Source organism: Phaenicophaeus curvirostris, chromosome 2, assembly GCF_032191515.1.
Source record: "Phaenicophaeus curvirostris isolate KB17595 chromosome 2, BPBGC_Pcur_1.0, whole genome shotgun sequence".
NCBI classification, from domain to species: Eukaryota; Metazoa; Chordata; class Aves; order Cuculiformes; family Cuculidae; genus Phaenicophaeus; species Phaenicophaeus curvirostris.
The window spans coordinates 120,794,059-120,818,896 of NC_091393.1; the positions used below are offsets into that span (position 1 = coordinate 120,794,059).

At 44.5% G+C, this 24,838-nt stretch overlaps 1 protein-coding gene across 1 annotated transcript; it reads right to left on the reverse strand.

Annotated features, from left to right (window-relative positions):
• Positions 1 to 24,135, reverse strand: LOC138717215 (protein LYRIC-like). The gene is made up of 11 exons (XM_069850584.1): positions 24,112 to 24,135; positions 21,487 to 21,546; positions 19,873 to 19,963; positions 18,368 to 18,442; positions 16,256 to 16,471; positions 14,966 to 15,040; positions 13,305 to 13,403; positions 5,685 to 5,791; positions 4,881 to 5,000; positions 2,626 to 2,755; positions 1 to 2,163 (listed from the first exon to the last, which is right to left on the reverse strand). The coding sequence occupies exons 1-11, from the start codon at positions 24,118 to 24,120 to the stop codon at positions 2,108 to 2,110; spliced, it is 1,038 nt and encodes a 345-aa protein (XP_069706685.1). The 5' UTR covers positions 24,121 to 24,135; the 3' UTR covers positions 1 to 2,107.
• Between the last annotated feature and the right edge of the window lie 703 nt (positions 24,136 to 24,838).

Consider the following 24,838-nt stretch of genomic DNA (forward strand, 5'->3'; position numbering starts at 1 on the left):
AAAAGTTTTGATTTTTTATTATTAAAACAATGAACATTTGAAATACTGTAACACGTTGAACTAAAACATAATTACATAGACATCAAAAAGTTTACAAGCAGATATAGAGAAAAAAGCAGAAGAAATCTAGAGTTTACCAATCTTGTGAGCTTCTCTTAGTCTCCTTCATTCTTTTTTTGGGAGGGAGGATGACAGAGGTTATCTTCAATGCTAAACAAAGACCTGAGGCAACAACCTGGCCCCAGTGAGGGCGATGTTTTCTACTGGCTTCAGAGACAGCAGGACTTCACTCCTTACCCACACACTCATTAACACATCTTCTAAATCCTTGAACTTGTTGTACTTGTTTCTTCAGTGAAGCCATGTATTGTCTCATTGTGCATCTGCTCCAGACCAGTTACTTTCCAGATAAAAGCCTTTTGGTCTAGTCAGTCTGTTTATCAACTGGCTATATTTCCCCTGCCCTGAGACACAAACACCAATTCGTGCAGATTCCAGACAGCGGGCTGCTGAGTGGCATCAGTTAAGCTTACCTCTCACCTGTCTGTCTGAAATAATCCTGCTGTGCTAATTTTCTGGGCACACTCTACAGTTACCCCAAAAATCACAGCACAAGAGAAATGCCCTTTAGCATAGAGTAGCTAAACTCCAAATGCAAATACATTGCTGCAATTGCTTCTCTGAAGGGTGCAGCTGCTTTGAGAGCTATGCAACAGATGAAGGCTATCGGGTAAAAGTGTTGAGCTGCAGGTAAGGCTCAGTTGAACCAGGATCAAGGACTGGGTGGCTCAATGATGCAAACAGAAGTGCTGCTGTAGCAGTGTAAAGCCATTGACACCCCTGGTTACTCAGTGTTCTCTGTGAAATGAGTTTTACAGCATCATCCCAATGCTTATGAACACATATACATTTAACATGCATTAGTAAGATAATCTTTCCATACCATCTCCAAAGACAAAATGCAGATGGAGATTTAAGAATCATTTTCTCATCCTTTGAGGCAGCACTTCTGAGATGGGTCCGGTGGAGGCACAGTCTCAGGGCCGTCTAAGAAGCCCTCACAGCTACCACCAGAGCTGCAGCTCCTCTAGGGATAAAGGGCTCCAGCTTTTAGTGGTGTCAGCTCAGTGCTATTTATAAACCACAGTATTAAATCGTAACACGTTCCCTCCTCCATACTATAGGCCCTCTGACAACAAGAAATACGCACTCTTCAGTAAATACTAAAATGACATTTTAAAAAATTTCATTCACAAATGTAGTTTATATCAGAATATTTAAATAACAAAATGTTAAAAACTTCCAAACATCAGATTAAGAAAAATTATTTCAAAAAGTTACTTCAGTCTACTATAAGTACAAATGCAACATGCTTTGGACATATAGACTTTAAACTTTAGCCCACCATGAAATCTGAGGAGAAAAAAAGGACTCAGACCATCTTTCCAAAAGAAGTTTAAAACCTCCTCCAGAAATTTTCCCTTGTGGAGAAAGCTAGCCTGACAAAGGGTGAAAAGTATAAATATGTCAGGGTATGAGGCAAAAGTCTGACTGTAGCAGCCAACAAGGATTTAAAAGAGTTAGGAGGTTTGAGAAAGATCCATGTTATTCTCCCTGTCTCTGAACAGTGCTTCCTTCTGTACATTAGAAGCCTGTTGATGAACACCTCTGCAAAAATGCCAGAGACCAGACCAAGCTGGTGGACCTGCCATAAAACTAAAGTACAATCATGGTCAGGTACGACCCGACCGTCTCTACAATGGCAAATAACATTACAAGTTGACAAACGACATGACAGTGAAGAACCGAAAGGACTTAATGCAACCAGTCAAAATCCATTCAACAGCCTTTAATCAAGGGCAGCAGTTTGTAATGAACAGCCGCTCTGTTTCAATGCCACCTCCTGTGCACAGTGTGCTCATTCTCTCCGCTCTGTCACACACTCACTCTCTCTGGCTCACTGCTCCTCTTCTCCTCTTCCTCTCACTGGGAGGTCTCCTAGAGCCTCTCTACTTTGGGCTCAGCGCGGCATCGCAGAAAGCAGAATCCTTGCAGCTCATCGGCATGCCTGCCCCGTTGAGTTGTCACTGGCAGCTGCACAGCTCCCTCAAGTCTCTTTCTTCATTTTCTTCCTCTTCCTCCTCTCCTTTTTTCCAGGTACACCTGCCGTAGAAACAACAGGGGCCAGTGCACAAACCTTCCATGTGCAATCAAATACCTGGGAACTGCTGGCGTTTCTTCTGAAGAAGGTTATTTTGAGGTTCTTAGACATGTTTTACAAGGGCCACCTACTCAGAAGGGTAATCCAGACTCACAGGGAGGGCTCTGAATGTCTTTAGTGGGCTCTGAGTCACATGTACATTTGCTTCTGTTTCACGTTTTAATGTGCTGTGCAAAAATTACTCCCACTAAATGCAACAGCACTTTTGTTCATTAACTCTGGCAGGAGCAGGAACAGGTATTTGTCACAGAAAAAAATATAACAGAGTCTCTCTAAGAATTAACACATGCACCTAAAGGAAAAGCATTTTGCATATTCACTTAAAATTGCATTTGTGAACACCTCTTAGATTATGCATTGTTCTAAAACAAAATTCATCAGATGTTCAAAAAACAGTCACTTACTGTTATTGGGTGAATTATTATCAACGTCCAAGGATTTTTTGAAGGAAGCACAGACTGCATCACTGCTATGTTTTGTAGATATCAAGTCCCTCGGGCCTTCTTCCAGTCTTGTTTTCAAACCTTGCTGGGGCTTAATTGAAACAATATGCTTCACTAAGCACATGAGTTAAACGAAGCATATGCGAGTACAAAATATGAGAGAAAATGTCATTATTGGAGGGAATTGGGGTATTTAAATAAACTGCAGGACAAATTACTATTTAAATGGTTAGAATATTCTGGCATGTCATCTATCTAGCTCCTGTTAATTTGTTTTAGAAGGGTTTAAAGTACCGAAATCGGCTTTCATTACCATCTTTCCTCTTGTTTTTCCTCATGAATAGCAGAACAGCAAAATATATTGAGGTCAAAATACTGCAACTGTATAGTAAGACTGAAGACTGAGACGTGCCCCACGATTGCTAAATGACCACAGTCCACAGAAATCCTGGAGGCAGCACAGGGAGCATGACGAACAACTTTGTGTATCTGGCTTCATAAGTAATTTCATTTTTCCATGTCTGTCTCCAAAGGATGGATTTGTACATCAGCAGACACCAGCATTTGGGGCTGACCTGTAGCACAAACCCCTTCTGGCCCATCACAAAAATTCCAGAAGAAACTGTTGTCTTGAGGAGTCTGAACAGCACTGTTAAGTTTATTCATTAAGGTATCCACAAAGCTAAAGCAACTAATTGGATGTGCCAGAGAGAGAGAGAGTGGCCTGCCAGCACTCGGATAACTAATGGTCTGTCCTAATGACCATGTGGATTGTGGTCAGCCAGTTAGTTAAAAGCTTTTCCCTTAAAATGGGAGCATCAGGAGTTCAAGGAGCAAAATTGTCCCAAGAATCAGGAGAGAGCACAGTGGGTGTGAGGGGAAGACAAATGATACTACACAGCTGTATGAATCCAGAGCAACATATTCAGTGACAAGAGACTGAATAACAATTTGGACATTTTGGGGTTCTGCACCTCCCTTTCTTATTTCACTGAGCAGCAAGGACATTATAGGCAAGGACTGGTCCAAACCCCAGTCAACGTTCTGTTCCTTTGTATTTTCCATCCCAAGTGAGCTGACATTTTCCACAGCTTTTCTCTGTTGCACTGTTTTTCTCTCAATAAGCTCTTCACTGGTATAAGACTGGTCTCTCTTTATCTTCACTGGCTTTTGGGGACCACCTTTGCATTGCTGTTCATATCTCCAGATGACCTTATGCTACAGATAAAACATAGCCCGGTTGTACACTAAACTTGGATTGCATTTGTCTGAGCAAGCATTTTTAATTCCACGATTAAAGCCATCTGCTCCTCTCTGCATCGCAAAATCAAACTGTTTAGTAAATTTGTTAGGGAATACCGTGTTGCAAAAAAACCCAGTCACGGGGCTCACCCTTCCTTTATGGGAGGGCAGGGAGAAAGGAGAGGGGAAAGGAGGGGAGGGGAGGGGAGGGGAGGGGAGGGGAGGGGAGGGGAGGGGAGGGGAGGGGAGGGGAGGGGAGGGGAGGAGGGGGGGAGGGGAGGGGAGGGGAGGGGAGGGGAGGGGAGGGGGGGGAGGGGAGGGGAGGGGAGGGGAGGGGAGGGGAGGGGAGGGGAGGGGAGGGGAGGGGAGGGGAGGGAGAGGAGAGGAGGGGAGGGGAGAGGAGGAGAGGAGAGGAGAGGAGAGGAGAGGAGAGGAGAGGAGAGGAGAGGAGAGGAGAGGAGAGGAGAGGAGAGGAGAGGAGAGGAGAGGAGAGGAGAGGAGAGGAGAGAGGAGAGGAGAGGAGAGGAGAGGAGAGGAGAGGAGAGGAGAGGAGAGGAGAGGAGAGGAGAGGAGAGGAGAGGAGAGGAGAGGAGAGGAGAGGAGAGGAGAGGAGAGGAGAGAGGAGAGAGGAGAGGAGAGGAGAGAGGAGGAGAGAGGAGAGGAGAGGAGAGGAGAGGAGAGGAGAGGAGAGGAGAGGAGAGGAGAGGAGAGGAGAGGAGAGGAGAGGAGGAAAAGACCTCCCCTCGAAGAGAAGAGAAGAGAAGAGAAGAGAAGAGAAGAGAAGAGAAGGAGAAGAGAAGAGAAGAGAAGAGAAGAGAAGAGAAGAGAAGAGAAGAGAAGAGAAGAGAAGAGGAAGCCAGAAGATGGAGAGGAAGAAAAGCCCTCCCCTCCTTAGATCCCATCATCCTAATGAGAAGACATCCCCCTCTGCTCTTGGAAAACCAAACACTACTCTGGGAATAAAAAATACTCACATGCCTCGGTCCCACTCCACGCCTTGTTTCCTTCACTTCAATGCTCTTCTTTTTCCGCTGTGTTTTGCTTTCAAATCCAGAAAGGCAGAAATGAAAGCCTGCTTTGCCTTTTGTCAAGTCCTGAAAGCACAAGATTTTATAAGAGGAGGCCTGGGATGGCTGTTTCATGTTTTTTTCTGGAAAACTGATTACCCCCAGGAGTGTGCTCTGATATTGCACAAGCAGAGCGTCTCTCTGCATGGGGCATGCACCTAAGTTTACAACAGCTGTTTGTAAAAAGCTCAGGATGCTCTTCCCACCACTGCCAAAGAGGGACATTTCCCTGGGCTTCTAGAGAACATTTAAACAGCAAGCTTTCTGCTGTTGCCTCTCTGTGACTGTACCCCTACCAGCGAACACTCTCACTTGAATAAATACATCCCAGCCACCTGGGATGGTGTGAGGGATGGTGTCAGCTCTGGATTCTACACCCTTTTTGAGCCCCAGGTATTCAGGAAGGTCGGCAGCAGTAGAAAGAGTTCATTCATGGAGGGTGGCAAACAACCGATGTTTGCTGCTCAGGACAGCAATGCCATCCGGATGATGAACCCCAAGAACCAGCCAGTTCCCGTAACCCATCTCACACATCTTGCAAGTGTGTTCTGCAGCTCCAGCTATCTCGGATAGGTCAGGAGAGTGACCACGCGTGAGAAAGCCCCCAAGACTGGAGGAGCCCATCTCTAGGGCTGGACTGGATACACTAGTCTGGCTAAGACTGACCCCAGTGGAACAGGTCGTCCTCAGTCACCAACACTACTGCCTCACCTTCTGTTTCTCGTCCCCTCTCTCGTGCTCCTCATCTCCTGTCCAATTTCCCCACTCTTCTGTGGGAGCCTTCCAGTCAGAGTCTAGGTCAATCGCTGAAGGATCGTCTATTAGGACAAGCATATGAATGAGTTATATTCTAATCCATCCTATTTCCCAGGCTCATACTAGCAACAGAAACACTACAAAGTATATTGTCATCTTCCCGCTTGCCAATGGGATGTCTGAGTGTGCATGTATGCACATGCATCTGAAATATATTTTAAAAAGTCTACACTCCTAGCTAATTCCAAATTACTGACTGCACTCTTCAGGATAGGAAGAAAACTATAGAAAGGCAGAAAAACATACAGGAACAAAAGCCTTTCCAGCCTGTGCTTCAATAAAACAACCCTTACAAAACTAATAGCATGGTTTGGCAAACATTTTCGTTTAATTTCAGGGAGAAAGATTCAGGCATATCCAGAAACAGTGGCAGAGACAGCGGGCTCTTCCACTCACTGCAACAAACCATCCTCAGGGCAATTATTTGTGTGGAAGAATAATCTTAGCAAAGGATTTGTGCATTTGTTAATGCTCTCACTGACTTTTCTTCTCTGTAAAAAAAAAAAAATAGTACCAAGTGCATTTTTTACTTCATCTCCTCCCATTTGCTTTTTTTGAATGTAAGCCAGAAAGGCACCAACATGACATAAATTTCCAAAGCTCTCTAACATGCACCTCTAAATATGCATGAAATAGATAACACCTACCCTGTATCAATTCTGATCATTTCATGGGGGCTAGGCAGAAAACTTTTGAAACTCTTTTAGGTTTCTGTATCTGCCAGCATCTGGTACCTTCAAAAATCTGGCCACAAGCCCTCAGCTGCCTCTCCGCAAAGGCAAATGATCCTCAGGCGAGAAGGCAAAACAGACGAGTCTTAATTATTTGCTCAAACTGAATGAGATGCAAAAAAGCAGATAAATCAGCATAAAATGTTGAAAGGACTACTTGATTATTTTTTAATGGTTTGAATGCAACAATCTTAATCTTATCCTAACAGGGAGAAAGCCTTTCAAAACACAACATATAATAATAACTCTTAGCTGATCACATATCTTAAAACAAAAACAAATATAAAAAAAACCCAGGCTGGATGGAAAAACTTCTAGTTGAAGCAGGGCCAAACCCAAAATTATGCTGGGGATGATAAATGAAAGCTGTTTCCCAAAAATTTGCTCTGTCCAGTTTGCTGCCAAATGTTACGAACATGATTATAAACATTGCTTAAGTTTCTCAGTTTAAAGTCCATGCCCTCTATAAAGACAGTATTTCTTTCCTTCTTCAAAGGGTACAGGAAGAAATATTTTCTAATGTATTCCCCCAAAATTCCAGCCTAAGTATTTTAGGTAAATAAATGCATCTCTGTTTGAGAGATGCACAATATACGCATGTTCTGTACTCCAGAACAAATGGAGTATTGTGTCTAGTTCTGGAATTCCCAAGATAAGAAGGATATGGAACTCTTGGAAAAGGTCCAGAGGAGGCCACAAAGATGATCAGAGGGCTGGAGCATCTCTGCTACGAGGACAGGCTGAGAGAATTGGGACTGTTCAGCCTGAAGAAGAGAAGGCTCCAGGGAGACCTTATAGGAGCCTTCCAGTACCTGAAGGGGCTACAGGAAAGCTGGAGAGGGACTTTTTACAAGGTCATGGAGTGATGGGACAAGGGGAAATGGCTTTAAATTGGAGGGGGGAAGATTTAGATTGGACATTAGGAAGAAATTCTTCATGATGAGGTTGGAGAGGCACTGGAACAGGCTGCCCAAGGAAGTTGTGGCTGCCCCATCCCTGGAAGCGTTCATGCTTCATCCTCGCCACACAGGTAGGCATGAAGCTCAGCCAGGTGGCGTGACTCAGGGAGGTGATTGAGTCACCTTCCCTGGAGGTGTTTAAGGCACAAGTGGACGAGGTGCTGAGGGACATGGTTTAGTGTTTGATAGGAATGGTTGGACTCGATGATCCGGTGGGTCTCTTCCTACCTGGTGATTCTATGATTCTATGACTCTACCTCATCTCAGATTTTCTCTTCCCAAAGCATTATATCCCAGGGGGAGTTAAAATCAACTCTAAGTGCAATATAAGATTCTTTACAATCTACTGGATTTTATGGGAAAATAGGATTAAATGTACTTGTCCTAGAGCTCTGGTTTAAAACCTCTCCTGTTGTGTAGCGTATTTTCCTTCTATCTACAGTGACATTGTCTGGAATGGGTTTAAACTTGGAATAGTCTCTAATAAGTCTCTAATATTTTTAAATCATCAGCTGGTCCTCTTTGGGTCACAACTTCTCTCATAGGCTAAAACTCGTCAGTAATTCCTTCAGTAGGAGCAAACCATAAGCACAAAAAGGAAAGTGCTGTGCAGCAGGACATAATCCTGCTTCCTTGGTGGGTTTAGCACTAATGCAGGTGACCTTTCCCAGCGCATCTACGGACCAACATCTCCATAGTTCCTGCTGTTCATTTTTACAAAAGTAGTGCTGTTAAATGCCATTTTTCAATTAGATTCTTGCATGCAGCCCACCTCAGTCCCCCAGAAACTGCACCCAGCCAGGCGTTCCCTGCTAGCAGCAAACGTGTCCCAATTCAGCATGCATTTCAGTGCCAGGGTGGTTTCCAAATAGCCCATGGAATGAAGACATTTCAAGATCCCGCAAGGTGCTACTTTGAAGGTGTCTGCAAAAACCAGGGAGGATACCAGCACTTCTGCAGACAGAAAGTCCATCCCAGGCACCTTTGGTCACCAGCTGCCTGGGCAATGTCAGGGAAGAGCCAGCTGCACCCTGGGAGGTGTCAGGGAGCAGACAAACAGCAGAAGGTCTGGTCAAAGAGGGTAGTCATCAGGTTCCCTATGCCAGCTGACAGAGAGGGTAGAGTACATTACTGTATGAGCTGAACCTAATTATCTGTTGTAGGTTTGGATCCTATGCTACCGGCATCTTTTTTTTTTGGCATGGTCTCCTCCAGTATGGTCAGCAGAAACCTAAGAGAGAGCAGCCCTTCATCTGGCAGGGCAAAATCCGCAGTGGATTGTGGATTGTCTATGAGGCTGAGTCCTGCAGCTGCTGTAGAAAACCCATCCTTTTGCAAAGGGCGTGTGTCACGAGCAAGGTCCTAATCCAAATCCTCACTGAGCCCTCAGCTGTAGACCAAGAGGAATCCATTCAGTGCAAATGGACAGGTGATTTCCAGTCTAAAGCTTGTATTTATGTCTTACAGGTCAAAATTAATGCTACCAACAGCTGGGTGTAGGAGTCCCTCATTTGACACCTTCCTCTAGCCTAATTCACTAGATGAAAACATATCAAACAAATTCCAGACTGAAGACTTCTTTTAATTGAAAGAAGGTGCTTATTCCCACGAAAGAAAGGAATTAAAATTCATTTTAACCCCAGGACAGAAGGAAGGATGAGAGTCAGGAGACATGGGAGTTTTCTGAAGGTTCCAGGGAAGATCTGCCTTGGCAATCAAGAAGGATTCATTGGGAAGATGCCAAGTCACAGGTAAAAAAGCAGCACTCATGTTCATGAGATGCACTTCATTTGTGAAGCAGAATGTGGGTCTTCTGAGACTGGCATGTGCTGCTGCTGAAATACAAGTACATTGCACTCAGAAGCAGATGCATGGGATAAAATTAGTATTTGGTTGCCTTGGAACCAGACACAAGTGCTCTAAAACAACCCAGCCAACTGCATTGAGCAGGTTCCACATTTTGTAACAGCAAAACCAGCCACAGCCTACAATGTGTTTTGTGGAACAGCTAATCATAAGTACATAAACGTCACCAAAGGGCAGTGGCAGACGTGTGGTATAGGTGCACAAAGCCAGTATTGGGAAACACGTGCGAGCAGTAAAGCTGTTGAGGTACAGCACAAGAGGCAGAGCAAGAGGATCCAGAATAACTCTGCAGAACAAGCAAGAAAGGTGCCTGGAGAAACTAGAGCAGTTCCCGGGTTCAAAAGTAAAGTGAATTGTGCCAGAAGCAGAAGAGATCCACCTTCCTTTCTTTTCTCTTCATGGCAGGGATGAGAAGTGTGCAAACACTAATAATGAGCAGGGAAAAATGGAGATGAAATAAGTTGCCCACCTTAGGGCCCACTTTCCTCATGGAAGAGTCCTGGCCACCTCAGTCTCCTGGTGGGACTGTAGAGACTGCAGCCATTGGTGCTAACCATGTGGCTTCAGCTGCAAGACAATGAATACCTTGGCTAATGAAGGCTTGTATTGCTAAGGATTAATTGTTTGAATATGCAGAGACAATGACTGAAGACAGAATGAGGATTACAGAATTACTGAGGCTGGAAGGAGCCTCTGGGGTTCTAGTCTTATACTGCTGCTCACAGCACGCTCAGCTACAGCAGGTTTCTCAGGGATATAACCATCTAGGTTTTGAATATCTCCAAGGGTGGAGACTCCACAATCTTTCTGGGCAACCTTCTGCTGCCTAACCACCCTCACCATTAAACAAAAGCTTTTTCTTATGTATAAGTGGAATTTCCCGTATTTTGTTTCATACCCATTGTCTACTGCACACTCTTGGGGCTGACCAGAGGCAACCAGTCCATCAGGTGTTCATCCACATGGATGGATTCTGCTGGATCCACTCCAGTGCATCCATGCCCATCTTGTACCGCAGAGCCGAGAAATCATAGAATCGTAGAATCATAGAATAACCAGGTTGGAAGAGACCCACCGGATCATCAAGTCCAACCATTCCTATCAAACACTAAACCATGTCCCTTAGCACCTCATCCACCCGTGCCTTAAACACCTCCAGGGAAGGTGACTCAACCCCCTCCCTGGGCAGCCTCTGCCAGTGCCCAATGAAATCAGCACAGAACTCCAGATGTGACGATGATTAGGAATTAACCATCATAAACATTTATCATTAGTGAATGCCAACCTCTCAGTGTGTTAATTTGAAACCAGCAGTTTATCCATCTTTTAAACACTCCCATGTCACTGTCAGTGCTCAGTTCCCTAACTTCCTCTCTTCTTCTGGGGTTGTTTAGCCTGGAGAAGAGGAGGCTGAGGGGAGACCTCATTGCTCTCTACAACTACCTGAAAGGAGGTTGTGGAGAGGAGGGAGCTGGGCTCTTCTCCCAAGTGACAGGGGACAGGACGAGAGGGAATGGCCTCAAGCTCCGCCAGGGGAGGTTTAGGCTGGACATTAGGAAAAAATTCTTCACAGAAAGGGTCATTGGGCACTGGCAGAGGCTGCCCAGGGAGGGGGTTGATTCACCTTCCCTGGAGGGGTTTAAGGCATGGGTGGACGAGGTGCTGAGGGATATGGTTTAGTGTTTGATGGGAATGGTTGGACTCGATGATCCGGTGGGTCTCTTCCAACCTGGTTATTCTGTGATTCTGTGATTCTGTGGTTCTTTATCTATAAATGCTTTCAGTTGTGACAGCACTTAAGCCTCAAACCTTTTGTGAGTTAGGCTGTTATTATTACTAGTGCTTCACAAAAAGATAAGCCCTGATGTGGAGCGGGGGGCTGGCCAAGGCTGCTCCGTGAGCCGGGGCAGAGGCAGGAGTCCAGCACCCAGCTCCTTCTTCTGCATCAGCCCATCACGGAACAAAGAGACTCATTAAATGTACCGATCTAGATTTGATAAAGTGACCGCAGCTCATATTCAGGTTATGAATGGCATTTTTTTTTTTTTTGGTAGTTCACAGGCCTACAAGATCTAACAGGCCTTGTTTAACTGTCAAAGAGCTCATTTTGCCTGCAGCACAGACCTTAATGCCAACCATTACCTCATCTAAATTCAGGGAATACATGCTCGTGACACTCCCCTCTGCATCAATATCAAGGCTGATGCTTCAAAGCGAAAAAAAAGTACTGCTGCTAAGAAGCAAGATGTAAAGCAGGCAGAAATCCCTTCATTTCTGCTTTCAATCAAAATTCATCTGCTTCCACATTTGCAAGAGCGAGCTGCTGAATTTGCTCCTAATCTGTTCTGCTCTCAGATCCGAAAGAAGAGAAGCTCTGCCCGGGTTTGCAACTGTGGATCAAAGCCGGAGCGTGCCAAGTGTGACATTTGCTGAGTGCAATGCAAGGGAACCTACGGTGCCTCCCTCCTTCCCGCGCGGGCGAGTCTGGGCTCCAAGAGCCCGGCGCTCACCAGCTGCACCGTGGGGCTGAACAAACACCGCACGGAGGGAGGGGAGCGCTTGAGGCTGAGTTTTTTGTTTGGTTTTGTTTTTTATAAAGCAAACTGTGCAATTTCTAAAAGCCTCTGATGGCCATGCTGATGCGTCTCTGGATCTCAAGGCAGAGAAGCAAGATGACCGCAGTCTTTTCTCCTCAATGCATTCAACCACTGAGTAGTGGCAAGTAGTTAAGGTGATCAGAGCAGCCAGAGCAAGAAGGGATCTGCTTGGCTTGTCACACATCAGCCCTGCAAGAGCAGGGTAAGGCCTCCTAACAACAGGGTATAAATAGATACTTCACTCGATCCTGACTAAAAGTTCAAGAGCAAAGGCCATCTAACATCCACACTTTTCATGCCAAATTATTCCAGCCACTCAGGACTCATTCTGGCCTTTTGAGCAAATTTTACGTGTTAAAAAAACCCCAACAACAGTAACAGTCACAAAAAAAAATGAAATCCTGATTGCCACAGTCCACGGGAGTTGGATTCTGCACCTGGGGCTGGGTATCACAGATGAAATTTTAAGTTTTGGCAAAGACACCCCATGCTCTAGCAGCACCCTGTGCTTCCCGTGGCTCTTCCCTGGCCACCTCACAGAGCCCAGGCTGGGGGCTGCCTGGAATGGGACCCCCCAGCTCCACCTTCCCCACCCGACAGTGACAGGAAGGGGAGCACAATGCTTTGGTTTACAAAAACCAAACCCAGCTTGGAATTAATTTTGCAAATTTAGTAATGTGAGAGGATTGCTAACACGTGTTTTTATTTGAAGGACAGAGACCACATTGTTGCCCCTGGCTCAGGAAGTCCCTGACCCCGCTCTCTGCTGGGTGTGGGGAGGGATATGGCAGGGATTGCCCTGTGCTTGCCTTATATCTGTGCTTATCTGCTGACAGCTCTGGGAGGGAGGACACTGGGCTATAGGAGCATTCTGACAGCCTCCCCGCAGCTGGCCTTGCTGCCTGGAAGCTCTAATTACAGTGCCATAGAATCATAGAATGGTTTAGGCTGGAAGGGACCTTAAATATCGGCCAGTTCCAACATCTCCCACTAGACCAGGCGGCTCAAGACCCCATCCAACCTCATCTTGAAGACTACAACTTCCCTGAGCAACCTGTTCCAGTGTTTCACTCTTTGTATGTACATGCTGAATAAGACTGCACCCACTGCATTCCTTTTTTGTCACTTTCTAAGTAAAAACATAAATAAATTGCACGTTCTCACCCTTCTCAAGGGTCCCTGAGCTTGCAGCAGCTTTGGGCACCTGCCCAAAACCAGACCCAAACTGAATTTCTCCGCTACCCCTGCCAGCCTTGTGCCAGGTGGGAGCTGAACCCTGAGTTTTGAAGCTTAGAAAACAGACTGAAAGGGGTATTAGCATTACTACACTTGTCTTTCAGTAGAAAATGAGCAGAGACGTACCCTGCCCCTGCCACGCATCGTCCGCAGGGAGGAAAGTCAAGCTGGTGTGCCAACAGCATCTGGAAGGACTGTCCTCAGATGATTTACTCTTCATGTTAGCTGCATACAGGAAAATCATCTTTTTTTTAAAATAAAAAACAAAAAAAAAACCCCAAATCTAAAAGATAATCACATAGGTATATTCACATTATTAAAACCAATTAATCATGCCTTTATCTGCTCACTGTGTCACGGTGCCTGGATGTTATGCAACTTAAGCCACACATTAATCTATGCTGCTCATCACAGTGGATTTATTAATGAAGGCTGGATGAGGACACTACATGCATTAATTGTTAAAAACAACCCACTCAGGAATGGCTACACTAACAGCATTCAGAGATGTGACCTTCTGACATCTCTGTTGGGGATGTAAGAAGGAGCTGTAGTTCCTGCAGAACAAAAGCTGCATCCAATATATACAGCTCCAGCTCCTACTGACTTCAGTGAGAAAGCTTCTGCTCATTCTAACAGAAATCCATAATTACCATATTAATTACTGCAAGGAACTGAGGGAAAAAGAAGAGTTAAAGTTTTTCTGATTATTATTTTCAACAACTGAAGCAGCCCATAGGATTCCTGTCTCCCTGAATGACTTCCCTTAGCCCTTTGCTAAGGCCGGTAAATAACAGACCCGTGTTTTCTTAATTCCTGTCTCACCCAACAGATTTTTTTCATCCCTCTGATATTTCCTTTCTCCTAAAGAACTCCTTTGTTTATGTAGTTTTGCTTGATTTTTTTGCTGCACAGATGCAGATGTTAACAAATATTTCTCACTGTCGAGTACTTGTACATTAGGAACTGCTTCAATCCACTGATGTAGTGTTGGAAAATAGATGATAAAATATGGCATGTATTTTATTGACTACCCTGCCTGGATTTAGAAGTGAATTTCAGCATCCTGGCTTACAGTGCACACGCTGTTTTGTGAGCAGATGTCTATCTATATGTATCTGTGCTTTCCTGTAGCATCTATAAAAGATGCAGGACCAGAATTTGCATTCAGCAGCCGCTTGTACCTCCAGGCAAATTTGAGTTTCTGTTAGGCAGAGAATGTATGAAACAGAAGCGCTCAGAGACAGGCAGTGAGAAGGACTGACAGCTGCAGAGAAGCAAAGTCAAAGCCAGAAACAAGGCTCAACTTAAAGCAAAACTAGGAGATGCTCCATCCTCCTCAAAGCCATGCACGGAGAGGCTCAAGCTGAAAGTCCCTACCTGTGCTAGGCATCCTCTAGCAGGGCTTCTCAAACCTGGGCGTTTGGTCCCTCCCTAGATCTGAAATTTACTGAATTTGTTGGTCATCAGAACGTAACAGAAATCTTCTGTGTGAGTAAACCTAACAGAGAAAGAATTTGCTGGGGAGGCAATTTTGGTTTTATTTATTCCAAGATGAGACGTGAGTTTGGAAAGTGCTCAATGAAATGTTCTGATGTCACTCTTTAAAATACTAGTAGTGTTGGACTAGTGATGTGAGCAAGGTCTACAAGGGAGAGTGACTAATGAAAAGCCGCTGCTCCAAGGGAAAAGACCCACATCTCAGCAGTGAGAGTACTTTTAGGCCAAGCATCTAAGAAAGTGGTGGAAGAATTCAGATAGAAGAATCCCAAAGAGATACCACTCACCTAACTCCCCTGACAGCTCTGGTAATGTCCCAAAGGTCACAGGACAGGATTTTACTTCTGCAATGTCCCATGTTCCTGCATTTAAAAAGCAAACAAGCAGTAAACTAAAATGCAGTGTCACATTCACAGCTGATGTCTGCATTTTCTACCTGACACTCCCAATCTCATTACAGCTTTTCCATGTTCTCTCTACCCCAAGCCTGAGCCATTGCTGTTGCTGGAGAAGAATCAAGCAAGGAGACATCATCTTCTGTGGACAGAGTTCAGCCCTGTTGTCATGTACACCACCTCAGCCTTCAAAGTCCACGTTCCACCAGCACAGCACTCTTTTGGACTTAATCGAATTCCTCACTCATCTGAACTGATGATCCCTTTACACACAACTGGCAGAAGTTCCTATCACGCATCAGTTTGGAATTTGGCTTTTTTGAAAGCATTAGAGTAAAAAATGCTACTAATGTCCTCCTCCAATCAACCGTGTACTTTGCAAAAGTGGAGAAGGTAACTCATGTAAGGGCATCCTAAGACCATTTTCTGAATCACCAGAGTACTGGGTTTCTGCTGCTGAAGGTGAGGCATCATGCAGCCTTATATACCAATCAGTTCAGCCATCAAGCTCAATTAGTCAGTGAGATTGAAAACCAAATGCTCTTGAAAATTAATTGCAAAGCATTATTAAGCAGTTTAACCTTTAATTTGTAATTTCCCACCCCATCAAGAAGTCAGGAAGATAAATATAAAAGAGAGATATAAAGGTCCAATTACCAACTAGTTATTAATTATTGGTTTTGTTTTAGAATCTACAGTATCACCCACAGTAGCTCTAAAAGACCTTGTTTGGACACCAAAAAGGGGTGAACCGGTTGAGAAGAAAATGGGCGAACTGGCACGAGAAGCACAGCAGTGACGTGAACAGACCACATCCAACTCTCAAATACCCAGAGTGATTTAAGAATATCCTGCCTCATATTGCTTTGAAACACAAGGACAGACCCAGAAGGAAGCCTAACTCTTATCATCCGTGAGCACTCTCGGAACGAAAGGCTTTGATTGCAAAATAACCAGACACTGAATACCTGTGGGTGGAAAACAATTTGCACCCAACAAGTAATCTGCAACACACAAGAAAGTTTTGCCATGAAGACTTGTCTTTTCACATTGCTGGAAACTAAATGACTGCTAGCAAGGTTCAGAGGGGGTGGACAGGACAAATGTCAGTAGGGCTGTACTCTGCTGGCCACAGTAATTCATGAAGCTTTCCATCTGCAACGTTTGAATGTCGACACTCACCTATGTTGGAGAAAACATCCTCTTCTGACTGGGAGGGTGCCGATTCTTCCTGTACTGCTCCTGAGACCTTCAATGCAGTCCCATACTCTGCCTTGGCAAGGAGAGAACCTTTTCCACCACCGCTGGTTTCCTCTCTGAGTGACCACACTGCTCCCTTCTCATCCCAGTCAAAGGCTGGCTCAGCTGCTGAGCTACCCAGAGTTGGTCTGCTAGGAACTTCTTGGGAATAAATGTTATCACAGGGTCATCGTTATTTTTAATTACAATGAAGAATTTGTACAGAGGAAACAACAGAGCAAAGCCTGATCTAAAGTCATCAGATGTAATGGCTGTATTGAAGTGACATTATTTACAGATACGATGGCAGTAAAGCAGAGCCCGTGGGATGGGCCACTGAAGCAGCAAATGTGAAGGCCATGTGAGAAGAAAGGCACCACAAAGTCCAGCAATGAGTCCCACAGGAGATAATGCTGCACCGCAGAGGCCTTGAGCATCCCTCCTTGACTCCAAGAGTAGCTCAAGGCCTTCAGAGTCCAGCTGGAAACCCAGAGCAGTAAAGGGACAGAGAGAGAACAGCAAGACCTGCCAGGAAAATGAAAGCAAACCTCCTGGATGTGGTTAGTTCAAGGCTGCTAGAGACATCATCGACAGGCCTACGGATATTGTAAATAATGATAATTAACTCCAACATCTTTTGTTCCAAAGGACTCCTAAAGCATTTTATGACTTCAGCCTTCAGAATGGCAACGCGTTTTCCTGGGGCCCTGGTGAGGAGGGGGACCACTGCTGACATCATCCCCACCTTCACACACCCTCATGCTGCTGCTTCTTTCCTCCTAGGGAACAGCACTTGGCTGGATCAGGGCTCCCTCACTGCTCTGTAAAAGTCCACACTAAACAGGACCACCATGATCTTGATAGGAATGGTTGCACTCAATGATCCAATGGGTCTTTTCCAACCTGGTGATTCTTTGATTCTATGATCACCTGGTTCAGCCAGGTACACACCCCAGGCTCCAGGACTGCGCCAAGGACTTCTGGAGCTTCAACTGTGACTTGGTCTGCTGAGCTCCCTTCTCCTGGGTCAGTAAAGCATTTGATGCCTGCACGGGCTTAGTGTTGAACACTATGTTCTACACGTGCAGCTGGCACCACTGATGCCAACAGACCACTTAGATAAGAAAGTTAAATGAGGACCCATCTACTTTGCTGGAGAGCAAGTAGGAACCTCAGCACCTTAAGCCCTTAGAGACTGTCATGCAGATATTTCACTTCCGATAATCCAAGAGTTAAAAATCCAAACTCTTGATATTTAATTCTATAAAATCCAAATGATAAGGTACTCCCAAAATGTCTATATATTTTTTAGATTAAAATTTTCTGTTCACTTGCTGTTCAATTTCAGTTGAGCATCCGAAAGCACTTTAAGATAGTCTTATTGCAGGCAGTGCACAAACACCCACATTTATCCTGCTATGTCTCCCAAACTTATATCTTAGCTTCTAAATTACTCTACTATATTAAACTTACAGTTTTTTTCCATTATATTGATCATTTTATCACATGTAGTTAAAACATTTGCAAATCCCTTTGTTCCATGACCTACTTTCATATAGTGGTTATAATAACATAATTAATAGAAATGTATAGAGGCATAAGGGCATGGCAGACACTTTGAAATCCCCTGAGGACGTATGCGGAGTGAGCATAAAGCATTGTTTCATTTTATCTCATTAGGATAAGAGTATATCCCTATTTTATAGTTGTTTACTCTGGACAGGCCTGCGTTAAAGAACATGTTTGGAACTGAGCAAATTGCACAGGCTTTTATACACCCATTATAAGAAACCTTCTTCTGTCAAGTGACACTAAAGCAACAAATCCACACTGCACCAAGCCTTCAGCGTATCTAAACAGACATTTGCTTTCAAATTCCTGTGGGTGAAAGCCTGGAGTAAAAGACAAGTTTCCGAGTAAGAGCTCCCAAAGCTGTCTTTTCCTAAGTAAACACTCTGAATGAGTGTAAAGATTTTGCTGCCAAACAGCAAGCCTATGGGAAATGAGAAGGGGTGACAAGCCCAGCCGGATCATCTGCATAAACTGAGCATGTACATTTACCTTTTTGCTTCAGCCTTTCCTTCCTTAAGTGTCTCTTCTCTCGGCTGCTGATCTTGGTCTGCCAAACTCCTACAACACAGAATAAAGTTCATTTGAAGCTAGCAAGAAACTTCCTTTACTGCTTTTATTGCTTAGCAGAAAAGTAAATAACTGTCGGATAGTTTGTGATGCTGTAAAAGTCGCATCAGGGCTGCAAGTGCTGCCCTTGTCTTGTGCAGCATCAGCCTTTGCTGTCTCTGCAGAAACAAATTACATAAGAAATCCCCACGACAAACCTGTCTGTCATGTGTCCTGACTCATGTAACTGCACGTATTGCTCTGTGCTTTGTGTCAGCCTGCTGTGACAGCCCTTTCCCGGGGGCGAGATGTCACAGCAAAGCATCAACCACTTTGTACGTCTGACGGGAGGGAGAAGTTTGTGAAAACCTTAACTGTCAAACAAGCCTTCAATTTCCTGGCTTTCTCTAGCTCTGAACATACCCTAAGAGTTGTTCTGCGATGTGGAGACCCTCTACCACGCCGCTGATTTTCACATGCATCTATTTGCATCGACAGGGCCATGTTCTGCCTCCATTCATGCTCTCCATGACCAAGAAGAAGGGGAGGGATTGGCTCAAGCATTTAACAAAGGAAAAAACACAGTCCCTGCCTTTCACCAAGACAAATTCTTTATTTCTCTGAAGCATCCCTGAATAACGTGTGAAACAGCTCAGCTGGTTCATCCATTAAAAAAACTAAACATACGTTTGAAGAAAGCCTCTCCTGTTTCCCCCTCTCCTCTGCTCCTGACACCAGGACCTACGGGGAGGACCTCAGTCCCAGGGCAGGGAGGGCTTCTCTTGCTCTCACCACCACACTAATCACCTTATAATCTTTTAAGCCTGGAAAAGCTTAGATTGTGTTGTTTTCAATATGACTCTTGATGGGGGAGGTGGAGAGGGACTCATGGGATGCAACGTATTTGCCAGTGAAATTCTAGCTCCATGAGCTTTGCTAGCCTCTGCCACATTTCTCAGCTTGTAACCAAAGGAAGATCTTGGCTCTGTTTACAGGCGTGCTAGAAACTGGCTGTACATTACACCAGCACCTTTACCAGCCTCAGTCAGGGGCACAACAAAGCACTGCCTGGGACTACCAGAGCTTCAGCTTCATGTCCACATGGCAGAGCCCGCAGGATTAGAGTAAGAGCATGAAGACAGGACCCCGCTACCCACTGGACCTCTGGCCACTTCAGAGATGCTTCCTTGTGCAGATTTTCCATCTCTGTGAATGCAGTAAGGACCTAAAGAGGTGTGGCAGGGAGGCATATGGTCCCTCTCAACGTAGTTACCCATAGGTGAGGAGCAGGTGATAGAAATAGCTCTCACACTGGCCATTTTTCCCAATAAGAGCACTGGAATCATATAGAAGACGAGAAGACGTCCCTTTTGAAATATTTCATCCCACATTACTACTTGTTAATATAAACCAGATAACAGAAGAACCAGATCTTTCGTTACCTTCCTCCTCTTGCAGTTTGTCTTTTTCTGCAGAAAGCAGATCTTTTGGTACCTCCTTGTCTGAGCACTGGGCTTTCCTCTTCTTCTTAGGCTACAGCAGACAGGAGATACATGGCAGAAAGATAAAATGGATATTTGTTACCTTTCATCATGATAGAAAAAAAGGTCAGGGCAATAGTTTTGAAATGGAGACACATGATCGCACTCAGAGAGAGCATTAGGTCACTGGAGTGGCTGCAAAAGTCTTCCCGAGCAGATTTATTGCACACTCCAAACAAATGCACACGATAGCTTTTGGCCTACAAAATCCGACGTATCTGCTAGGTTAGAAAGCCCACATTTTAATTCAGGCACTTGCTCTATAATAAGATTCGCATTCATAATTCCTAAGTCCTAATTTTTTTGCTATAAAGGAGGAAAATCTAAAATTATTTACTCCCTTTACCATCAGCAATGCTCAAATCAACAGTAAGGTCTCTGACTGTGCGTAACCAGAAAAAAAACCATGTAACAGTCTATTTTTAATAAACGTGTAGTTTACACTAGTCTGAAAGGGCACAGTAGTGGCCAAGGCCACTGATGAAACAGCAGAGCTAACCTCAAGCCTTTTTTTTCAAATGTTTTAGTTTTAACACAGCAGTTCTTGACTTTTCCAGGGTGGGATACCCCTGCCAGGAACACGCCTCCTGCCCAGGCTGGAGAGCTACTTCTTACTTGGAAGTGCCTGTAAAGCACAGACTCAATAAAAGTGCTCAATTCCCATGAAAAAAACCCTTGCCGAGACTGAAGGAAATGTCCTTGCCCAGACAAAAAGGAAATGTCTACAGGTTTGGGGAAGAGTGGCTGGAAAGCTGCCTGGTAGAAAAGGACCTGAGGGTGCTGGTGGACATCTGGCTGAACATGAGCCATCAGTGTGTCTAGGAGGCCAACAGCATCCTGGCTTGTGTCAGAAACAGCATGGACAGCAGGACCAGGGAACATCTTTCCCCTGAATTCAGCATCAGTTGGAACTGTGGCTGTTTAGCCTAGAGAAAAGGAGGCCTTATCACTGTCTACAACTGCCTAAAAAGAGGTTGTAGTGAAGTGGATGCTGGTCTGTTCTCCCAAGTAACAAGTGATAGGACGAGAGGAGATGGCCTCAAGTTGTGCCGGGGAGGTTCAGATTAGAAGTCAGGAAACATTTCTTTACTGAAAGGGTTATCGGGCTACCTAGGGAAGTGGTTATGCCACCATCCCTGGAGGTATTTAAAAGAGAGGTGCTCAGAGATATAGTTTAGTAGTGGACAGGTACTGTTGGACTCCATGACCTCAAAGATCTTTCCCAAGCAAATAATTCTATGATTTCTGTCATAGTCAGAGCTGGAACTGGAATGTGAGATCCCAGCTCCCATTTTTGGGCTTGGACTATGAGACCATCCCACATACAGGGGCAGCAACAAGCACCACGGTGTGACTGTGCCAGAGAGTTACTTGGTCTTATGCCCTTAAGTCACCTTTTAAATGCTCCAACAACAGGAACAATTTGTCTTTAAATAGAACTACCAAAATGCAAAAATTCTTAAAACAGATATCTCTTGAAAGACAATATATGAACTCTTTAGCTCTTGCTGGTACCTTGAGGAGCTTCTTCTCTCTGATGTTGACTGATGTTATAAGCTGGCCATTCACTGGAACCTAGAAGATGGACAATAAAAAATGCATTATGGAATATATATGTGTGTGTTGGTGTATGTGCAAATAAACATATGAATACAATTATTTCAATACCTTCCTATAACCTCAAATACAAATCTGGGCTAAAATTTGTGGCCTTGTTCTGATTTGAGTTAGTTTATTCCAAATTAATTAGTGTTATCTAAGCCCTTGTGAATGTAAATCCAGAAACAGATTTATTCCAAAGCAAATGTATTTGTGGTTTATCTTAAGATTCGCCTATGATCAAAGTTGTTTTCACATAGGGTAAGCCTGTCTTAAAATAGCAACTTAGGCAGGAGAAGGCTTATTTTAATTTTTGTTTACTGGTTGAGGTGGCTTTTGTTCTGGCTTTTGTTCCCCCTGGAGTCTAGCTGGCCAACTAAAACAATAGTTTCCATCCTTCCTAGATCCTGTAAAGTAAACCATGAAAGTTTAAGGAGTTTCCAAATTGCAGTTTGGTTAAAGTCTTGTCTGTGTCAGAATTCTTTTCCAACCTAGCGATTTTGTGATTCTGTGAAAGCTTAAAGTATGGAGGGAGCCTGACTCCAGCTGTCACCACCATCCCTAACCCATCGTTCCCCTCTGCCTGAAGTGAGGGGGACCAGGAGCCCTGATGCCTGGCAGGTGAAGGTAGTCCTGCAGGGAGCAAAACCTCCAGCTGCAGCCCAGGGCTGTTCCATGAGCATCAGGGCACCCTCTCACAAGCTGGTGATGAAGAGGCTTCAGGTGCCTGCAGTCCTCTTGGGGAAGGGCAGACTTCTGATGATTTTCCACTGCCTCCTCCTGCTCCCCACCCTCACAGCTCTGTCCCTGAGAGGCTATGGCAGACTTTAACCACACAGATGCTGGAAGACAAAACCTGCTCTGATTCAGCTGCAGAGGAGTGGTATCCACTCTGCACCCTCACAGATGGGTGAAGAATAATAGACAATTAATGAAGAACAGAGATAGAAACCAGCAATCTCCATTAAACACTGTGCGGTAAATCAGAACAGGTAAAACCTGGGATTTTTTTAAAGAAAAAGGCTCACTGGGTGGCCGCATCCCTTTAGGTGACCAGGACACCATCCTAGATGTGCAAGGGGACACCTCCCCAGATGCGAGAGGCAAAGGCTTGGAGCCACCTTGTGATGGGTGAGATTACAGCACTCAGGTGGAGACACTGGGACATAAGGAAACTCTTTGGTATAGAGCAACAAGATTTGTGTGTTATCCCAAAGGCACTCCAAAGCATCATTAGGACGTGAGGCAACTTCCTCCAAGAGATGAATCGGAGTTATTTCTTAAACACCAAGAAAATAGTCTCTGATGACGTTTGCAATGATTAGTGACCAGCAAATAAAATCCTGTGCGTGATTGTCCATGCCTCTCCCCAGCAAACCCAGTGGGGCTGCAGCCCTTCACCCTGGTAATATTTAGTTCTTTGGTATTTTGAAGACATTTTAGAGATATTTTTCGATATTAGAGATATTTATTTAGAGATAGTCTCAGACAGGTCTGATTTGAGGTGCATGTTAAAGAAAGCAGGACAGGCACCAGCACATCAGCAAATGCTTCACCCTCGGAGGTGCTTGCTTGGAAACGCGGACCAGTTACAAGCTTGTGGCGTACGAGGATGTAGCATGGACCCAGCAGGATAGTGTTCAACCATCATTCATAGGAGGAGCCCCAAAACTGCAGATTTTGCCACATACCACTCTGAACATACAGGCAACACCAGTTCTGGGTCTTCCAGTAAAATATCACAGAAACAGGAGCCAAAATCCTTCACAGATTACATCAGTAATTCTACCTTCTTCAGATTACAAGCTTAAACCAAGTGGTCCATGTATCTTTTGTCTCCATGAGCTGTCAGTTGGTATATTTGCAATTATATTTTTCTGAACATTCACTAGCAAAATACTGACTTGTGTTAAAACCCAGCACCGTTCTGTAGTAGCAAGGCCATTGTTGTTTTTCCCCACAGGATCATCTCTCTTCTGAGACTCACAGGTTCACTTGCTAGAGGTACCCCATAAACCCCACCACAAACCAGACCATTTGTCCTATCCTACACTTCTCAAGGAAAAAATCCCACCGTGCCTGCAGCAAGGAGGAAGGCAGCTTCTCAAATAGGATGGGAGACATAAAATACAAAATTAGGGAATACTGGTGAAAATTTGAACCATTTAGATAGGGAAGACCTTGAGCTCACATGATTATTTCTTTATCAGCATATGCTTCTGTCCAATTAAATGTCTGAAAATAAAAATAGATTACGTCTTAGTGAAAAACAATCCCTATGCAATATAAAATGTTACACGGGGGTGGGAGGGGGTGCTGTTTTCCACTTATATGAGGCAGGACTTCAGAAAAACTGAATTCTGTAGCATGAATACACGAAGGGATAACTGGGGGATGCCACAGAACATCTAAGTGCAATAATCCTCTTGAATCTCAACAAACCTTGGTGATTTCCCACTTCTCATAATGAAATCTTCACTGTTTCCTAAAGACTTTGAGAATGGTCTTCCCAAATGAAGGCACTTTCAGCAAGACTCTCACCATCAGCATTAGAAATAGCAGCACCCACTTAAGAGGCAAAGAGGAGGATGGTGTCTTGTCTTCTTTCAGATGCACACAGAGGAGTAAAGACATCTCACCTCCTGTTCACTTCTCTTTACATCAAGATGCTTCTGCAAGCATGAGGAACTATGTGCAGAAACAAGGAGGTGTCAAGATTGAGGACCAGCAACTGTCTTCCTCCTCCAGGCTGCCATAAACAAACACAGCCCGAGGCTGTTCTGAGCCCTCACAGAGGCAAGCAGAACTCCAGAGGGAAAATGTTGAGTGAAACAAAGAATTAAGGAAGATGCAAACTATATTGGCTTTGACAGACTCATCTCAGCTGGGGCAGGATCACGTTCCTGGACCTTCTCTCCATATAAATGATAGCAAGCAAGCAGCTGAAAAAAATGGCAGAACTTTGTTTTACTGCTATATACTTTTAGCAGACAAGCACAACGTTCCTACTTAAATGATAGTTCAGCTGCTAAGCAAAAATCCCACTCTCTCCATCACTGACTAAGAGGTTACAAATATACTGTTGACAGCCATTCACTACATTTCAGGGTTTTTCATGCAGACTGACTGGCTCTCCAGCCCTAAATACCCGCCTGGGACTCCACAACCTTGTTACATCCTCCCTGATGAGCAGGTGAGTGAAAGAAAAACACCAAAGCTGACCACTAGCTGTTGATCAACAAATAACCCACCCCTCATCCTTCAAACC

What these genes read in the sequence shown, in the direction of transcription:
- LOC138717215 (XM_069850584.1), bottom strand. An exon ending in CGATGCGTGGCAGGGGCAGG is followed by an intron (nt 5,792 to 13,304) that starts GTACGTCTCTGC and finishes TTGTCCTAATAG; the next exon opens with ACGATCCTTCAGCGATTGAC. An exon ending in GAGGGGACGAGAAACAGAAG is followed by an intron (nt 5,001 to 5,684) that starts GTGAGGCAGTAG and finishes TTGTGCTTTCAG; the next exon opens with GACTTGACAAAAGGCAAAGC.